Source organism: Cyanistes caeruleus, chromosome 11 (genome assembly GCF_971803275.1).
Source record: "Cyanistes caeruleus chromosome 11, bCyaCae1.hap1.1, whole genome shotgun sequence".
Classification (NCBI taxonomy): Eukaryota; Metazoa; Chordata; class Aves; order Passeriformes; family Paridae; genus Cyanistes; species Cyanistes caeruleus.
The window spans coordinates 18,628,063-18,643,746 of NC_141711.1; the positions used below are offsets into that span (position 1 = coordinate 18,628,063).

General features: G+C 40.8%; 1 protein-coding gene across 20 annotated transcripts in view; it reads right to left on the reverse strand.

The window, feature by feature from the left end:
- Positions 1-15,684, reverse strand: part of ATP2B2 (ATPase plasma membrane Ca2+ transporting 2) — a 393,957-nt gene that overhangs the window by 102,146 nt on the left and 276,127 nt on the right. For all 20 annotated transcript variants that reach the window (XM_086846968.1, XM_086846971.1, XM_086846959.1 and 17 more), the window contains one exon: positions 6,986-7,183. In XM_086846968.1, the coding sequence (XP_086703094.1) occupies positions 6,986-7,183 (198 nt within the window). The remainder of the gene's footprint in view (positions 1-6,985; positions 7,184-15,684) is intronic.

Below are 15,684 nucleotides of genomic sequence, written 5' to 3' on the forward strand. Positions count from 1 at the left end.
TATTCAATTGTGCCTCACTAGGAAGTAAATGAACCCAATTCCTCAGAGGACGGCACCAGACCTTCATGTGGCTATTCATCTCAGGTTACTTTTAATTCAGTTTAATTAAATTTGGTTCAAGTTCCCCAGCAATCGGTGCTTTTCAAACCAACTGTTTATTCCCCTGGGCCATTTAAGCCAAGGGGCACAGGAGAATTCCTTGTTTCCATGAGCTCTTGAGCCGGTGCTCATTTCTGTGCCTAAAGCAACACAAACGCTCGACAGCGAGGAAGCCAAACCCAATAACCCCGACGCTGCCTGCACTTGGCAGGAGCTGGACGCCCTCCCCAGAGGATTTCACAGCTCCCAGTGCCATTTCCCAGAGCAGATGAGGTGGCAGAGCTCCTGCAGAGCCAATCCTGCCATGCCTGGTGGATGCAAGGGTCGCCTCCTGCCCTGGCGACACCTGCGCGCCGCTCCCGAGCCAAGGCGCGATTGCGCACGCGGGATTCTATTTCCAGGTTTCCTCACCAGGCATCTGCTGCGTTTATACAATCTAAGAACAAGATGATTTCATCACAGACATGGAAGGTTTCTAGAATCCCCAGGAAAAAAAAAAAAAAAAGGAAAAGGAAAAAAATCTACCAGAAGCCATTTCCTGAGACATAACACTTCTTGGAAAGGGAAGAGAAGATGTTCTTTAATCTGGGCAGTAAGTGTGAGAAAGAAAAATGTTGCTGGAAGAGTGGGAAGAAAATTGTTGAGAATTGGATATGGAATGAGTGAGAAATTCCAAATATCACCTACCTGAAATTACTGAAATGAGCTCAGTTCTGCCACAATTATTGGCAAAGAAAGTAAAGGGAAGAAAATCACAGTTTAAAAAGTGGGGAGAAAAAAAAAGAGAAGAATTTTATCTAATCCATGGTCAAGCAGTCCTGACAAATATGGCAACAAAGACAGGGGCTTTTCCTGCCTGTTTCACCTTCCCTGAAACCCTGAAATTCCCTTTAGCAGCCTAAAGCAGGAAACCTGACACAAACTGACCTAAGGAAAGGTGAGAGCTGGAACCACAAAATGACACAGCCACAATAACAACATTTTGAAGTGTTTTGAAGGAGCAATGGCTCAATTTCATGTTAATTCAATGGGGTTTAATTATTTTTATTTTTTTTTTAGGAAAAAAATGAATGCTGGGAGATTGAGACAGACATCACATCTTTAGAAGAGGACATTGCACCTGAGCCTAGCACACACAATGTTGCAGCTGTTCTGCTCCAGCTAAATTCCAGGGTAGGGAATTTGCATGGAGGAGAATTAGACTGTCCAAATGAATGGGAATAATGTTTTTTTTCAATGTACATCAGTACAAACTGCACAGAAATTCAAACTAGCTGGTGTTACACTCAGCATTTTCACTCCTAAGAAAAATAAGCTTGTTGCCATTTGCTCTATATTTTTTCGTATCTAGTTATTCCTCTTTTATAGGTATTCTTTCTACTATTAATAAAATTTTTAATTTTTTTCACTTTTTCCCAGTTATGAAGCCCAGATCAAGGTGAAAAATGGACTCCACAATATGTGTGTGTACAATTTAATAAGTGTCTCCCAGTGAAATTTTTTTGGGCACTGAAAATCTTTCACTTAAGTCCTCTCCATTAAACAAAACATACCCAAACCAACAACTGGTCAAATCTTCCTCACTGTGATTTATTTCCAGGCCTGCTCAAAGAGATGAAATGTCTAAAGACACATTTTGAGCTGTACTCCACAGGCAGGATCCTGGGAGAAGATGGGAACACCAGAGCACTTCCAACCCCACGCAAGAGATCTGGACAAGGAGATAGGGAAATCATTTGGCTTTGGGTTTCTCCTCTCCCTCTGACTGATTTTTACAGTTTTTTAATCTGAACACTGCTTGGCTGCCTTGGCTTCTGCAGGGAAGACCTTTCCTGCCTCCATGGGGAGCACAGACAGAGGGTAAGGCAGCATCCTCACAGGAGCTGTGGAGCAGCTGCACCTTCTCCCCAGTTCCTGGAAGTCCTTTCTGGTTTAAATCTCCAGCTTGAGTCCCCACTGAGCAATGTGGCACATTTTAAAAATGGTAAGAAAACACCTGAGTGGTGAACCCCATGAAATAAAGTCTCTTTTAGGTCATGAGAAGCCATCAGGAACCCCAGCCCTGGGCAGCAGCAGCAGCATGAAACCACCAACAGCTCAATGCAAGTGGCTTGGGAGGCCCAAATTTCAGGGGACCATGTCTTGTTCCTGTATTTTCCAACTTGTTGCATGAGTGAAGGGAAGGGTAACCCAGCCAAAGCCCTGCTGAGCAGCACTGAGCAATGTAGCTGATTATCATACTTTCTTTTCAGTCCAGACTTTTGCCTTGGGAATTTTAACAGAAGCTGCCTGAACCAAAAAGACTTTTCCTTTTTATTCCACCTTTAAGCTGCAGAAAGCTGTACAATGGAAAATAGACATCATGCCTGGGGCTTCCTGGTAAACACTGGGATGTTAAAACTTCTTACCTCAGGCTGCCTCCTCCCCCCTTTGCAATCCACAGAAGGAAAGAGAATTCAAGGAAGAACAGTTAAAAGGTTTGTTACACTCCTGTAAACAGCAGATGATTGTCAGGGCTTGACATCAGCAGTTTTTGCAAGGGGATCCACATGAGATGCAGGGGCTGAAGACAGAGACAAGAAGGAGGACTCAGAGGGCTCAGAAATTGTTGCTGAAGGTGTTTGCAGAAGACTCTGGGAATTTTTGACCAGTTCACATGGATAGAGGTGGGGGAGGCACCAAAGCAGCAGAATGCTGCTGGGGGACTGGGGGAAAACAGCTCCAGAAAGGGCCAGAGCTGCAAAGTGCCATTAGAGAATTTCTGCCAGAAGTGACTGCTCTAGCAGAGCTCTGAGGGAAAAGAATGAGAAAAACACCAAAGCAAACCAGCTAAACAAACAAAAAAACCTAAAAATCCCCACAAACAAACAAGAAAAACCCACCAAAAATAACAAATGACCAGGCAGAGAAGGAGATTCCTGCATTTCTGCAGGCACAGTAAGACAGATATTTGGAATGGCCAAGAGAAGCCCTGCCATTTCCCATTCCCTTGCTGGATTTCTGAGTCCAAACACTCTTTCCTAAAGGATGTCCTGATTCCTGGAGCAATGCAATGGTTTGAGTCCACTGCTTGCTCTCATGAAGGAGCTCTTCCTACTCAAACATTGTCTTGAAAAACAGGACAGGGCATTTCCTTAGATACATTTCACAATATACTTGTACACAAACATTTCCATTTTAATCCTGGACTACCTCTAATCTACATTACAAAAGAAATTAAAATGAAGCCAGGATCTCACACGTTCATCAAATCCTCGGAGAGATGACAGATATCTCTGAGACATCCCCCACTCTGCACGGCCAGGGAACACGCTGCAATCCACAAACCCCAGACACAGAAGGGCTTTTTTTTCTGAGGAACAAAGTATTTTTACCTTGCCCCAGCCACACCCCTGTGTGATCCTGGCTGTAGTAGAAGCTCCACTTGCACTGGGAATTTTCTCCCATGGTGAATTTGCTAAAATGCAGACAAGTTTTGCACTTGTCTGAAAGGGCAGGAATCTGATTCCGTGTGGCTCAGCAATGGCCAAGGGGCTCACAGTAATTCATGCAGGAGCTCTCAGCTGCTTCTAATGGCCTGTCAGATGGTGAAAGATGGAATGCAAAGATCATCCAAACAACTCCTGAGAATGATAGGGAATATGAAAAGGAAGAGCTGGAGTGGCTTCTGGAAAAGCAATAAAAGTGCACTTTTATCCAGGGATTCCTCTAGATCAGATTCCTTGACTGCAGCAGAAGTGGATATGATGTTCTCCAAGACTCACCCAGCTCTGAAGATGTGAACACTCACATCCACGAGGCTCCACCCTCACCCAAGGCTCCTGAGCAGTTCATGTGCTCCGATATTTACTGGACGTGTGGATTTTATCCTGCATTTCTCCTTCAAAAGCTCCAGGAGAAATTTATTTTGCACTTCAACTGCAGAAAGCAATTAAATGCTAATTCTGTTACAGCACCAAAAGTCACGAGTGGGTTTCAAAAGTCAAGAAAAGAAAGAGTTATACTAATTTTTAAAAATACAGATTAGTTCAACTTATTATAGTAACCAGTAATGCCATTGGTAGATAAAATTCTATGTGTGAGAGCAGCTATAAATATATTAAATTAAGGCAGATAAATGCTCCATTAGAAACATAAGTGGTGTTTCCCTGACATTGTGTCCTAAAGTCTCTTGCTTCCATATTATTATTTGTTAATAATTACTATTAATAATAATTATTATTATTCTTTAATCCTCCAAAGCAAGACTGTCACTTCTAGGGGGTGGCAACATTTCAAGTTACTCCAAGCAAGAAGTTGACGAGTTCAGAATATTGGCAGTGATGGTTGAACAAATCAGTCTGGAAAGAACAGTCCTGTTAAGTCATTTTCAAAATGAAAATGCATTTCATTTGGAAAAACAAAAGAAAAAATTATAATTTAAAAGAGGAGGCAAGACCAAGAATAGAGAACAACATGTGCCAGCTCTCCGTTCTGACACCTGGCTGTACTTTCAGAAGAAAATATTTTTTCAAGGGGAAAAAACAACATAAAAGTTGCAAATAAGCATATATTTCAATGAAATTTTCATTCTGGGGAGAGTCAGGAAAGAAAAATACTGAAGACAAACCCATTAAAATCAAGTTCAAGTGCCTCGGTGTAGTCCCCACTTCACCAAGGAAAAATCAAATTTAATATGTCCATTTTCCAGGGTTTGGGACTTTTTAAAAAGGTCTTCCACCGATAAATAAAAGGTACAAAATAAATTGGTATATAAATGTATAAGTACCAATAAATTAAAGGTATCCTCAGCAGCAATTTATGATATACTAATTTTAAAATTAAAGGGAATTATTTATACAACTGCTCAAAGAAAGATTTCCAAAAAACATGCGGAAGACCTTTACAACGTGCTCCAAATATTGGATTACAAGATAGTCACTAATTTTATTTTTCTTCTTGTGTAAACTGGGGCAAAACCTTTCAGGAAAACAATTCTTAAAGCAGGGAAAGCAGTGACAATTGAATAAAATGCTGTGCTGTGGGAAAACACAAAGATGTTTTCCCAGGCTGTGCTGCTGAGCTTTCCAGACTCCCTCAGAATCTCAGCTGGCTCCCGTCTTCCCTTGGGAAAAGAAACATTTTAAATGCAGGATCAAAATAATAAGAATAACAATTTGAAAAAGAAAGAAACAAGCCCCCACTGCCTGATGACACATCTTCCCTCTTTCTAAAACCTGAAGAAATCGCGCTGTCAAAATTTCTTTCCAATGAAATAAAATAGAATAAAATAGAATGAAATAGAATGAAATAGAATAGAATAGAATAAAATAAAATATAGAATAGAATATAATAAAATACAATATAAAATAAAAATAATATAGAATAAAATAAAAATGTTTTTAAATAATATATAAAAATTATATAATAATTTATATATTATAAATAATATATATAAATATATAAAAATAAAATATAAAATAAAATAAAAATAATACAAAATAAAATAAAATAATACAAAATTAAATAAAATAAAACAAAATAAAATAATACAAAATAAAATAATACAAAATAATACAAAACAAATAAAATAATACAGAATAAAATAAATAAAATAATACAAAATAAAATAAATAAAATAAAATAATACAAAATAAAATAAAATAAAATAAAATAAAATAAAATAAAATAATTAATTTAAGCAATCTGTACATTTAGTCTAAGCTAAATCCTAATTTTTTAAAGACTCTCTCATGGTTTATAGTGTCCCCAAGGTATCCCACCAGTTACATAACGTGATTCCAATAAATAACATTTTCTTTAGTTAAAAAAAAATAAATTAACTCCTTTATCTTTTCATGCCTAAATGGAGCACCTGCTGAATCAAATTCAACATATTCAAATTTGACATATTCGAAACTCAGAGAGACAGCAATGAAAGGTTCCCAGTTATTGAGAAAGGAATTAAAGAATCCCAGGCACGACCCAGGAGCTGTGCACGGCTACGTGCTGCCTGTGCCACTGAATGGGAAGGGAAGGAGGAAGGGGCTGCAAGGAAAGCAGCCAAAGGAAACTGCAGCAAATGTAAAAAGCATTTCAGGGCTATATTTAGAGGAAGACATTCTTCCTACATTTGCCAAGCTGCTCACGTCATTTCACACAGCATGTTTGATCCAGCTTTAGAAGTCTAGGAGGGAGCAGGAGAGGGGGGAGGGAAAAATCTGGATCAGCTGCCAGAAATGGAAATCTTGCATTTATGGAGAGGAACAAATATTTTAAGCATGTGAATTCAAGAGTGCTTTCCAAAGAGGGGGGAGGAAAGGGGAGAAAGGAGGGGGGCAGGCAGGGTGGTAAAACTTCCTGCTGCCAGAAAGGCTCTGCAGAATATGGAGAATATTTATCAGTAACAGGACTCTGCTCCAATACTCCCTTCAGAGCCAGGCTCACGAGCCTGAGCTGCACCACTAAAAATACTGAAATGTGTGAATCTCACTGAGTTCAAGCCTTCATCTGGTGTAAACTGGAGACTTGTCTGCATTCCTGCAACGGGATCCAGCAGTTACATAAGCAATTACATCTTTCTCATCCATAATACGTGATAAACAACCACAAAGGATGAATCAAACACACTCCAAATGCAGGCTCAAAGGTGAAAACTGTATCAAAACCACTCCAGCTTCACAAGAACGCTATGATTTTCCTTTAACTCACGTCATGAGGTTCAGCATTTGCATAAAGAAACGTCAAGATGAAAAGAAAAATATGTCAGGACCAGATGTAATGGGATCAGGAACAAACCACGTGGAAATTTCCTGTTAGTGACCTTCTGGAGGGTGGTGATGGAATTGATTTGAGATTTAGGACACGCTTTGCTCAAACTGAGATGACTTCTGTGAAAAGTTTTTACCTTCATTCCCTTCTCCAGGTGGCTGATAAAACGAAAGCCCCAAAGATATGATGGCTGCAATTTCCAAGATTATAAGAGTCACGTCCTGCAACGCTTCCCAAACTAGCTGTATGAATGTTTTTGGCTTCTTTGGAGGTATAAAATTTTTTCCAAAAATAAGCTTTCTTTTTTCTAGGTCTGCAGCAGTGCCGGCTAATCCTGTAAAGAAAATAAAATAAAATAAAATCAGGTCAAATTGCCATGAAATAGAAAATGCACTCCTATAAATTACTTCTCCAAGAAAAATTCCAAGCTGTAGCACCTATGGCATATTAACAAACATAAATATTACACTTAAACTGTGCTTTCACAAGAGGATTTGTCCTGATATTCTGAACAGAATTCTCATGAGCTCCATCTACCACTAATTCCTGCCAGGTTTAATCATTAAAAAGTCTTTGAATTCAGAGGTTTATATTGATAAGACCTGTGTGTGTACATATATACAAGAAATTACTTCTGTAAATAGACCTTAAAGCACAAAGATACTATTTTTGGGATGAAGCTGATGGAAGGTTTTGGTGACACCTGTAGCAGCTCACACAAAACTTTGTTGTGAATGCAAAGGATAAATCAATAAAGCCTCCCTTACTTCAAAGCAACTTCTGGCTGCAAACAGACTTCAGCACATCCCTGGAATGAGCTGCATCACATTGTTGTCATGGGAAAAAGGCAAAGTGACAAGTTAAATATGCACAGAAAGGCGAAAGGAAACAATATGGCTCCATGTATTTTACATGATGCTTCAGTTTCAGAGCATTTCAGTTTAAGGACGCAGGATAACCATGGGTGGCTGTGCTGAACAATCCACTGGGGTGCTTTATTTCCCTCCTTTTTAATGATATTAAAGGCTGCACTTCTGGTGCCTTCCCGGATAAACAAAACAAAACAAACAAACAAATACTTGGAAGCATCAGGGTAAAATAACTGAGCCCAAATATCCCTCTGAGCAGCATAAAAATCTGCAAGAAGCATTCTGTATTTCTGCCAAACAATACCTGATATCACAGAATTGGATAGATTGGAAAAGACCTTCAGGTTCATCAAGTCCAACTGTTCCCCCAGCACTCCCAATCCCACCACCAGCCCCTGTCTTCAAGTGCCACATCCACACATCTTTTAAATCCCTCCAGGGGTGGTGACTGTTCCAACGCCAGCCAACCCTTCCCATGGAGAAATGTTTCCAATATATCCAGTTTACACCTCCCTTGGTGCACCTGGAGGCTGTTTCCTCTCATCTTATTTACAGAAGATCCCAGCCCAGCTGGAACATTCACAAAACTTTAGGTTTTGAACGTGATCAGCAATGTAATTTATGGTTAGTTATGGTTAGTTATGGTTATTTATGGCTATTTATGGCTATCCATCCTTACATGACACCAGGAAACAGCAGAGCTGACCCTGGAGGAACAGAAAGGTATCTGTGAGGGAGGAAACCATCAAGCCCACACCATGAGCATTCCTGGGCTCCAGCAGTTTGGGACAAATCCCTGCCTGCCCCAGAGCATGTGGGACACCTGAGGAATGGGAAGGCCTGCAAACACCCCCTTCAAGCAGTGGGGAATGCCAAGGGTCCCCACGCTGTGCCCCGTGGCCCCTCCTGGCTGGTTCCTCCATTTCCTGGGGACGAAAGCGATGCTTCCCTGCCCCACTGATCCAGGATCCTGACTCACCTTTCCCTTCAGGTGTCTCCTTACAGCTGCTGGCTCTTGCTTAACTCATCAAAGTTTCATTTCCCCTTCAGCTGGGGAGAAACCCGAGTCCCTCCCGCAGATCAGGGCGTGCTGTTATTGCCTCACCTCAATTCATTTGCAGGGCCTGGTGCTCAGTGGGGACAGACAGGTTCCAGCCAGCAGGAAGTGTCTGCACCATCCTCCAGGGCTCAAACTCCTCTGAGAGCTCCCAGGCAGCTTCCCAAGGCAGGGAAAAATCCTTTCCCTTGTGCCTTTTTTGGTGACCCCACAGAGGTTTGGGCAATGTGGGTGAGGGATCAGGCAGCCACTGACAGGGCCCAGCACAAACCCAGCCAGGGCACTCTGGGCAGCACCAGAGAGCTGCCAAATGGAAGGATTTACACTAAAAATCAGAGAATCACGGGATCATTAAGGTTGGAAAAGATCTCTAAGATCACTGAATCCAACTTTCAACCCAATGCTGCCGAGTCCAGCCAGGCACCACACCTGCATGTTTTTGAATGCTTCCAGGGATGGTGACTCCATCACTCCCCCGAGGAGCCTCCTCCAGTGCTTGACAACCCTTCCACGGAGAGATTTTTCCTAATATTCAGTCTAAACCTTCTCTGGAACACCTCAAGGCATTCCTCTTGTGGACCTTGTTCTGAGTCTGATTCCCCCCTGGCTGCTCCCTCCTGTCAGGGAGCTGTGCAGAGCCAGAAATTCCCCCTGAGCCTCCTTTGCTCCAGCCCGAGCCCCTTTCCAGCTCCCCTTCATGGGACCCACAATTTGCATCACTCCCCCGAAACTCAACCCACTCAACTTCACTCATGAAGGGGAAATTCCATGGGCACCTCTGACAGGGATTTGGGGCTGAAATTTTTACCTGATGCAGCTTCAAGCAGCAACACAAAACTCTGGAAGGAAAAACTGGAAGAATGGAATGAACAGAGGTCTGCAGAAGGCCTGTTTTCCAGCTCAGAACATTTGTGCTCAGTGGTGAGCCAGCTCCAGCAGCTCAGCACATGGCTGGAGCTCTCCAGCATGGCAGGGATGGCTGGGACAGCACAGGGAAAAGCTGCAGGGGGTTTCAATAATCCAAATCACATTTACAGGGCCGTGCTGAATTCCTGAGGTTGAAATGATGCCCTGTACCTCACTGCCAGGAGGGCACAGCTCCTGTCCTGTGGACATGATGTGTGTAAAGCACACCTGAGGAGCCTCCAAAGCCAAGGAGAGACTGGAACTCCAAGAGCTGCTTTTTCTCTAAGATAAAATTTGTCCATTTAGACACCATCAGGCTGAGGACCAGGCTGTCTAAAGCATCCATGGTCATCCTTATTTTCCTTACTGTAGTCCACATAATGCTGCAATTCAGACATCAGTCATCCAGACTCTTCCCTTTTAATATTATTTGCCTTAAGAATCACAAACAAGGGTAAATTATGCGGATGATTTTATTATTTTCTCTAAGTCTTGGTGAAATTACTCACCCACTCAGTCTCATCTAAAAACCAGAGTATATTCATCTTTAATAATGAAATTGATTTCCTTGTAAATCATTTAGAAATCCTGGGAAATGACATGCGGTGTTCAGTTCAAACCAAAAGGTTTCCCTTCACCCGTGACCCAGCCATCACTTAGAATCCTGTCCAGTGAAATTTTGGGGCTGTTTTTTTTTAACTCCCACTGGATGTCAGAAATGAGCAAACCCTTCAAATGAGGGAGAGAAAGAGAAAGGAAAGGAGACAATGGAGAAAAGTGATGGAATCGGATTTTAAGAGTTCTGTAGAATAAGGTCAGAAAGGGTGAGCAGAGTGCAAGGAAATGACGAAGAAATGGGGCTGAGCCTCTGAGGCAAGGCAAGAGGATTGCTCTGCAAAACTCCCATAAATCCTCAGAACTCATAAGAAGGCACAAGAGGGGCCCTCCTCATCTTTCCCACATCAGCTGCTCTGCTGGGAAAGGTTATTTTGGTTATCCCTAGGGGGGCTCTGAGCGAGGCTGGGCTTGGCCAGGCCGGAGGTGGCTCGTGGTGCCCAGATGGCACAGCCAGCAATGAGCACAGCGAGGGCAGCACGGGACATCTGCCCCACCTGCACCTGAGCCTGGAGATGCCTTTCCTGCTCCTCCACTTTGAATGGTGGCTTTTTGTCATTAGATTATTATAAAATATAAACATAAACATAAACATAAACATAAACATAAACATAAACATAAACATAAACATAAACATAAATATAAATATATATAGATATAAATATAAAAAATATAAAAACAAATATAAAAATAAATATAAAAATATAGAAATATAGAAATATAGACATATAGAAAGAGAAATAAAAATATAAATAGACATATAAATATAAATAAATATAAATAGACATATAAATATAAATAGACATATAAATATAAATAGATATATAAATATTATTATAAATATTAATATAAATATTAATACAAATAATAATATAATAATATAAATATTAATACAAATATATGTAAATCTATATAAATATCTAAAAATATACATAAATCTCTATATACATAGATATATATAAATATATATAAATATGTAAAATAAATAAATTAAAATTATATCTATTATAGCATATGTATTATCATTATTTTATCATTATAAACACAATGACTTCATCTCCTGAATATCATTGTTTTATTTCTCCCCCGAGCCCTGTGACAACAGTGAAAGAGCATTGCAGATGAAGGCAATTTTAAACATCATTTCTATGTGAGGATATAAAACATCCAAAGACGTGGAGAAGAACCAATGGGGACTGAAAAACGTGAATGGAAATAGAAGCTCAGTAGGACTTTGGATTTCACGTTTCACCAGCACAAGCAGCAGCCTCCCATCTTCTGTTCCATGTGGCAAAAAAAGTCACAGACTGGCTGGGTTTAGGTTCATTTCTCCACACAAGCATGAATATTTTATTTAAGTGCTTTTCTAGGTCAAAGCTGTGCAGTAAAACTTTGCTTGACCCAAGTGTTTAGAACAGATGTGCAGATTTGGGTTAAATTTATGTACAAATATTGCACACAGGTTCAGGAAACACTGTGAAAATTTATTGATGCTTCCAGCACTTGAGTAATTTCTTAAGGTTTCATTTTCCAAAAGTTTTCAGCAAAATTTGTAGGAGAAGGAAAGTGATTGCATAGAAAACATTTTCTACAGTGTTGTGCAGTATATTAAATTCATTTATGATTTAATCTGGCTTTGTTGCCTTTTTGGAGGGAGAAAAAGAACACAGAACTGGAGAAATGCCACTTAATGAATTTTCTCTGTTCCTTATCTACATCTGCCAGTTCCTGCACACTGAATATGAAGCCATTTTTTCAATTAGTGCCTGGAAAATCATATTTTTCTGACAGTCATCTCCACTGCAACCAAAAGGAGCATGACAGACACAGAATGATTCTGATGCTGCAAAAATAGCAAAAGCACAGCACTACTAACACAACAATAAAAAACAAAAACAACACCATAAAACTTTTAAGAGAATGTTTGAAATTGGCTCAAATTAGGAACTGAAGAACAAAGAATTTATATTTGCATTAATTGGACAAATAAAGCAGTCATTGCCTATTAAATTCCTTCTGTGCCTTTTCTGATGCAGCCAGAAAAAGAGATAAAAATTTCAAATAGCAAAACTTATAAATTATGATATTTTAAAAATCAAATGTGAATTTGTTCAGCACAGAAAGGCTTCCAGGGATGCTGTGGAAATGAAGGCAGAGAGGAAAGGCAGCTGTTTTGGTTAGAGATACTTAAAAATTAGGTATGACACACCTGAGATCTTCCTGTGGGAACCCAGAGCTGGGTTTTATCTCTGAAGCTAAAATACCCCTGGTCTGAAACTCTCTTCTCCCACCACGAGCACACCCACCATCAGAGAAATTAAAGAAAATATAACACCCCAAAGAATCAAAATTTCATTTTCTTTGCCTGGTTTCACCAGTTCCATGTGGTTCCCATCGAGCTCCCTGCCATTCCTGCTGCTCCATAACAATTCAGGAGACCCTGCCCAGGCTCATGGGCTCACGGAGCTCGTGCAGACTCTCACATCTTCCTGATGAACATGAATTAGAAATATCAGCCCAGTTGCTGCTGGGGTAACAAGGACAATTCTAGTCCCACACAATATTTTTAGTGGGATTTGACTCTCTGCTTTTCCCTCTCCAACAAGCAAGAAATGGCTCTGGCTTTTTTCCTTCCATTTCCTCAGCAGCAATCCAAGCAGCATCATCTCTGTGACAGTGACTGAAAGAGTTGCAAATGTCACATTTTCAATTCAAATGAAGAGCTTGGAACCAACAGATCCAGTTCCTGAGGTCTGCCTTAGGAAACTGCCCCTACCCAGCTGGGGAAGGCAAGGGGACACTGGCACTAAATGTGACCACTGTCATGGTTTGGATCGAATGCTAAGGAAGGTCTGGTTTGTACCTAAGGTACAGTGATGTCATCACTGTGATGTAACCCAGCATCAGCCTCCCTTAGGTCAGGAATTCTTCATTTATCTAAGGAAAACAAACACCTGGAATGCCACAAAAACACAGGTTGCATTCAACTGATGCTTGGTTTCCAGCTAAAACAGACCCCAAAGAGGGGAAACACAAGGTGGAAATATTCACCCCTGGAACAGATGCCTCTGTGACCTCCCAGTTTTACCAAGATTGGTAAGACCCTAATTTTTATTCCATGCAGCACATTGAAATTCTGTTCAGGTCATATTAAAATAGTCAGTTGAGAGAATGCTGTCCATCAATAAGAGAGAGTTTAATGAGAGCATCTTCTAATTCCAGCAAGGTGAATTGGAATTTCACTACTGAATGAACCTCAACAAATAATAATTTCCTTCTAATCTCAGGATTGCAAAGCTGTCTCTAAGTGTAATGAATCTCATTACCCTTTTTCATTTATATCACTTGAATACTTTTTTTTATACAAAGGTTAAGAAATACATCCAAAAATTAAAAGCCTTTGTCATTACAGTCATCTAAGCACGTGTCCTGTAAGCTTTATGCTGCTGCTGGAGCTGTTCCTGTGAGCAGAACCCCACAGGACTCAGAGCCTCCTGGACTCAAACCCTTTACAGCCAGATCCAGACAGCAAACATAGAGAAAAGAGGGCACAGAAACAGGTAATTAATTACTTCCCTCTCCACTTCCTCATTAATCGTCCTCCCTCTTCACATCTGACAGCAGCAAGTGGCCCAGCCACCCTGTCCCGCCCCCTGAGCTCTGCCACCCCTCAGCATCCCAAATCCAATGACCTGACCACAAAATCCCTCCTAGAAACCTTCCCTCCAGCAGGGTGCAACCCAAGCTATCACTAAAGTCACACAAAGAATGCAAATACCTCTCTAATTCCGTGACCTTTCAAAAAATAAAGGAACTGAAGAGCTCAACAATTGTTCTTACAGACTGATTGTCTAATGCAAATGTTAGGAACAGGTACAGAACAGCTTGCACTCCTGCCATGAATTCTCATCCTTCAATTTGTAGAAATTCTAGAAAACTTTATCTAAATCTCATGATGCAGGGAAAGGCTGAGGTTCCTGCCCCAGACAGGCTGGGGGCAGTTCAGAGGAGTGAATCCACATCATCTGAGATTGCTGATTTACATTTACACCAGGCAGGGTGACATCAGGCTCCATGACATCTCTAATTCCCTGCCCCATCCACTCTTCCATCATCTTTTAATTCCTTTTTAAAGCAGAATTGTCCTGAAATGAAGCCATTGAGCAGGAACAAACAGTTTACATAAGATGAGCAATAACAGCAGCACCAGAAATGGTTCTTGAGAGTGGCTGAAAACAGCCCCCAAAAAAGCCACTCATGTGAAAGACGTGCCATGATTTCATAATAATCAAATGACTGGACTTATGTGCAGCACATGAACATGAGCCAGGACTGGGGCAACAGATGAGACATCAAATATTAAAGGCAAGACATGCACTGTAGCAGATGACTAATGGTCTTCTGGCCTAAACAGAGAGCAAGAGGCTTTCTGCAAAGGCTGATAAAGCATTCTGTGAGAGCTCAAGGTCTGGGATGAAGAAAGAGGATTTTTTTACAAATGTTCTGCTGTCAGGGGGAGGGTGACTGCTGACAGGGAAGAGAATTATCCCACCAGAAATCACTCCTTCAGCTCTTACTCCATCTGATAATCATGAAACCATCCACACATGTCTCACCTCGGTACCCCAGGCTCCTGGAAACATTTTCCTGGAAACAAATCTTTTGCTCTATCATGATATAATATCAAGTACAATAAAGCCATTAGATTCAGGGCAAGGCTTGTGATAAATGCTAATAATCTAGAATGAATACTAATAATCTAGAATAAATACCCATCATCCCAGCCATCACCAACTAGATAATAAAATGCCAATAAAAATTCCTTTTCTGCATGAGATATGTAAATACCAGAGCTGTAACAGCACAAATCTTCACCCAGCACTAAAAGACAATTAAACTAAAGGTTATGGAAGGGTTTGGCAGCCAAGCCAAACAATCCCAAGGCAGTGGGATACCCCACAGACACTGGATACTCCAGGGTTGCTCAGCATCACAGTCCCTCAGCTTATGAATGGTGTTGAGGCTTTTAGGAAGTGATAGAGAGAAAATGAAGGAATGTAAAGTTTTCTTTCCCCCACTCCCACTTTCCAGGTACTCAAAGCCTTGAGAATGATGCTTCAAACATGTTTTTTGGTTATTAAAACCAAGGCAGGATTTCCCTCCCACAGAAGGTAACGTTAGGATTTAAAGTGGACCATACAAATGCCCTCTGCACATTTTGTATGACCCACAAAGCCCTGATTTCCTACTGAAACAGAGACATGGAATGTGGGACCAGTCCAATGATGCTGAGTGAGAGTACAAAGGAAATAGTATCAGAAATGTGGGGCTACAGTGCTGAGTTATAATAACGTAATTCTTCCAGATAATGTGAAATCTTTTACTTGC